At 40.4% G+C, this 4,829-nt stretch overlaps 1 protein-coding gene across 1 annotated transcript in view; it reads right to left on the bottom strand.

Moving 5' to 3' along the window:
• HABP4 (hyaluronan binding protein 4) overlaps positions 1-4,829 on the bottom strand; it is a 36,894-nt gene that overhangs the window by 26,131 nt on the left and 5,934 nt on the right. The window contains exon 4 of the mRNA XM_006773169.2: positions 748-831. Coding sequence (XP_006773232.2) covers positions 748-831 — 84 coding nt within the window. The remainder of the gene's footprint in view (positions 1-747; positions 832-4,829) is intronic.

The following is a 4,829-nucleotide window of genomic DNA, read 5'->3' on the forward strand; positions in this document are numbered from 1 at the left end:
CCTGAGGGGAGGAGCTGGTGAGTGTGAGTTTTCTGTGAAGCCAGCAGGAAACAGGTGGGAGGAGCTGTGGCGCCTCCCTTTGGCCACCTAGAAGGCACAGGAGGAGGCAGGTTTGCACCTTTGGGTGTGGGAGGGTGACACAGCTCCCATCTGATGGCTCCTAATTCCTCTGAGGGCCAAGTTGTATATAGAAGATGAAAAAGCAGGTGTGGGCAAATGGGGCGCAGTGGCAGGGATCTGAGGAGACGTGAAGGATTAAAGCAGTCATTGTAGGGAGGACTCATTTCAGAATGCTGGCAACCCACAGTGACCTGCAGTGCTCAGCCTGTGGGTGCCGGAGAGAAGGCGGGTAGCCACAGCCACCCAGGAGGCGGATCCTGCTGGCCAGGAAGCTTAAGGACTTGGCAAGAGTGCTCGAGAGGGACCAGGGGCCTCTGCTCCATGAAGAAAGGAGGAGGGAGAATAAAGGGACAAGAGAAGGGGTCATGACAAGAGAGACTGGTCACATACAGGCTGCTGGTGGAAAAGAGGTTATAGACACAGGACAGAAGAGTCGAATTTAACCAATTCGTTATCATTACTAACCACTCATTAGATCTGAATTATTTATCAGTTCAATTACTTGAATACATTAAGATCAACCTCTGTGATGTGACAAAAGGCTGAGCTTCCCGCTCCATGAAGCATTCTTAGAAACTGGTAACAAAAAGTCCCATAACCCAATGGGAAAAAGAGCTAAACACCTACTTGGCTGGAGACCCCTCCTCCAGGGCGTCCGGGGACTCGTCCACCACCGGGGGCTCCTCCATAGGCGCAGCTGGCTCCATGTCACTGAAAGCAGCAAGAACCATCCCAGTCACACACACTGTTGACATCAATGCTCTCAGATAGTCAAGAGAGAGAAAAACATATTATAATGCCCTTTTCTTAAGTACATATCCTTCAAGGAATTATATACCCACACACAGGTAACCCACATTAAAATAAAAAAGACAAAATGCTCTCAATTGATAATTCATATAAACTATTTTCACAAATGTGAAAGGTACTTTGAGAAATCGAAGTTTCTATAAATGGTCTAAAATTAAAACAGATTATAAAGGACCAGAAGAAATATTCAAAACTCTTCTGAACTCAGAAAATTCCCAATATTAATAGGGGCCATAAAATGGCTTATCTAACTTTTAGAAAATGGTAAAAAAGTAAAAACATTCCACAGAAATAAGTGTGGATTACAAACAAGCTGGTAATAACTATTTGAATTTTAACATATATGACTTTAATTTTTCCTTTTTATGGTAACATTAATCCTATCTAAACATTACTTAGAAACAAATTAGTCCCAGCAAAGAAATTTCATTTTTAGGAAAATGCTAAAATTAGTCAATATATTTGAGGATATAATGTCAATATAATGGACATTAAATATTCATTAGAAATAGTTTACACTCTATGTACAGAACCCAGCTTCAAAAAATAAGCTATTTTTTCTAAAGTAAAGAAATTGAACTGCAATAACAGAATAGACTTTTTAAAATATATATATTTTTTTATTGATTTCAGAAAGGGGGAGGAAGAGAGATAGAAACTTCAATGGAGAATCATTGATCGGTTGCCTCCTGCACGCCCCCTATTGGGGATCAAGCCCGCAACCTGAGCATGTGCCCTTGGACGGAATCAAACCCAGGCCCCTTCAGGCTACAGGCCGACGCTCTATCCACTGACCCAACCAATTAGGGCCAGAATAGACTTTTTACACTAATTTTTGTTGTTGTTAATCCTCACCCGAGAATATTTTCCCATTGATTCTGAGGGAGATTGGAAGGGAGGGGGAGACAGAGAGAGAGAAACATCAATGTGAGAGAGACACATGGATTGGTTGCCTCCCACAGGCTCCGACTGGGGCCAGGGATGGAGCCTACAACCGAGGTAGTATCCTTGATTGGAATAGAACCTGGCACCCTTCAGTCTGCGGGCTGATACTCTATCCACTGCACAAAACTGGCTAGGGCTACATTAATATTTTTAATTTTCAAATCAAAGCTATTGTAATCAGCTTTTAAAATAACAACTCAGTTTTTCAATACAAAATCTGAATGATTAATTTTTACTTTTAAAAAAGGTCCTGAGTCAAACGCACTTGTTTTGACTCGGAGGCCCTTCACAAGGCGCTCGCACCTCAGCCTGACCCTGCGGGGTCATGGGAGGTTTTAGCATCAGCAGCCACAGCACTGAATTACTCCAACTTTCTATTTTTCTCTTGGCCACGTAATAAACCAACGGGATAAAAAACATAACTGCACTTACAGTCATAGCTTTCAAAAATACATAAAATGGCTGATATTTCTAACTCTCCCTCTCCCTTTCTCTCTGATATCAATAAAAATATATTTTTTAAAACATTCATAAAATGGCTACAAAGAAATGGGGAAGGAAAAAAGTAGAGGAATACAAAGAGACTTTATAAAAACCAGTATTTCTAAAACTTGAGCAATTGACTTTAAAGAAAAAAAATCACAGATCCCCCCATATTGACCTAAATTATTTTGTGAATAAACATAAAATTAACATTGCATCTACAGGACTTATAGAACCATATGACCACAACTACAAAACCATCAAGTGTCAATATCACGCACAATTTACTTTGGCAGGTTTTGTTATCCTGTTTAATGTCAATCACCAATGCTGGATTAGTCAGAGGAAAGATGCAGCTCCAGGGCCAGGGCCAAGTCCACTATGCCTTCAGTTATTGTAACACAGAAAATGCCCGCCTGCACACCTATGTTCCACAACACTATGCTGAACACATCAAAGCTTTGTTTCCCAGCTCAAATTCAAGCATACTTCACACTTAAAACAAATGAATGACACAAACAGATTTCAGCCAAATGTTCAATTATTAAACTGTTCTGCTCTTCACAATAGAAGCTGGAAGGCAACATTGCCGAAAATTGCATTATGGGTGTCTATTTTAATTGGTTACAAAAAAAATAATATCTGATATTATACTTTAAATTACAATGATGGAGCAAATTCTATTTTTAGCACAGGTACTTTATGACAAACTGTTCTAAAAACCAGTAACACTGGAAACGGCTCAGGCTGCCATTTTGAAAGCAGCCTGCCCATAGATCTCGTCCTACTGCCAGTATCTTCGAACAGGATTCCTACCCCTTCGTCACCCCTACACTGAGCCAGCAGCATCCGGCCTGGTCAGCCAGGGACGCACTTATGGGTTAGGCTTACCTCTCCTCTTTCCTCATTCACCAAAAGTAGCACATTACTATACTATACTGCACAGTTTTCATGGCAAATCAAAATCTCAATTTAAGTAAACAATTAAAGTCTTAAGCTACGAAAAATCTCTCAATTAAAAATTATTACCACCTAAGAGCTTTGAGTTTAGAGCTCACAAACCAATCCAAAATGAGTGCCATAGGGCACTTTTCATCTCCACATCGGACGTGCCAGTTGCTAGGAGACATACGGTCATCTCTTCATGCTACAAAGCCAATACCGACCTCTTAGGGTAACTAATCTCTTGGAGCCAAAAATAATTTTAAGTTCCAATGCAAACTGAAATGGCCCTGGTCGGTGTGGCTCAGTTGGTTGAACCGATCGTCCCTTGCACTGAGAGGTCACAGGTTCAATTACTGGTCAGGGCACATGCCCGGGTTGCCGGCTCGATCCCCAGTAGGGGGCGTGCAGGAGGCAGCAAATCTAGGTCTCTCTCTCCCTCTTCCTTCCTCTCTCTAAAATTCAATAAAAACATTTTAATAAAGGAAAACAAATAAAACTGAAATGGCATGGTAGTATTAAAGTAGTAAATCAGATCATTCAAGAGGTACCTGTATTACTTTTAAAAAATATATTATCACAAAAAAATGTATATATATTATCACAGCAAAATAAAATAAATTGAAAAGATTTGTAATCAAGATCCTATAGAACCCCCGACTGAGAACATTTAATGAGTTTTTCTTCCTTTCAAGGGCAATACAGATGTGCAATGGTAGTTAATCTAATGCTACATTTGATATTACTGTCTACATTTGTCTTTAAGGATAAAATTTATGAAAAATAAGTTTATGCAAAAAGCTTATATTCCAAAGGAGAAAAGTGGAAGTCTGGATCCTCTCAAGAGTTCCAACTTGAAAGTCAGCCTGCAACATGTCCTAGGTGACCCATTCCTCACCCTACACTGCCTGGAGGTACTTCCTACCTGTCCCTTTGCAGACACCACGAAGGCACTGTCCCTGCAGCCAAGAAATGACAGAAACATTAGCACCGAGCACCTCCCTTCAGGAGCAAAACTAGCGCAGATCTGAGGCACCACGATACCTGAGAAATGTCAAATTTGAACCTCAGGTGAGCTTCAACCTGCACATTTCAGGAAATCAAGATGCAATGTATAAAAGAACTTTGAAAGGTCACAGAGAAGTAAAATACAGGGCTCACAAACCAATCCAAAATGAGTGCCATAGAGCACCTTTCATCTTTACATTGGATATGCCAGTCGTAGGAGACAGATGGTCATCTCTTAAATATCCAGGCATTTAAAACCCATTCTGAAGCATATGCAAATGTAGTGTCATGTGCTTGCACCATCAGCAAACAAGCAAATGTGTTTGGCTAAAATAAGATAAAATGAAAGAATTTTTCAAAATGAATTTATTGGGTGACATTAGTTAATAAAATTATATAAGTTTCAGGGGTACAATTCTATAATACATCATCTGTATAACATATTGGGTGTTCACTAACCAAGTCAAGTCTCCTTCTATCACCACTTATGCCCCCTTTATCCCCTACCTTCCCCCGCCCCT

The sequence above is a fragment of the Myotis davidii genome, unplaced genomic scaffold (assembly GCF_000327345.1).
Source record: "Myotis davidii unplaced genomic scaffold, ASM32734v1 scaffold1226, whole genome shotgun sequence".
Lineage (NCBI taxonomy): Eukaryota > Metazoa > Chordata > Mammalia > Chiroptera > Vespertilionidae > Myotis > Myotis davidii.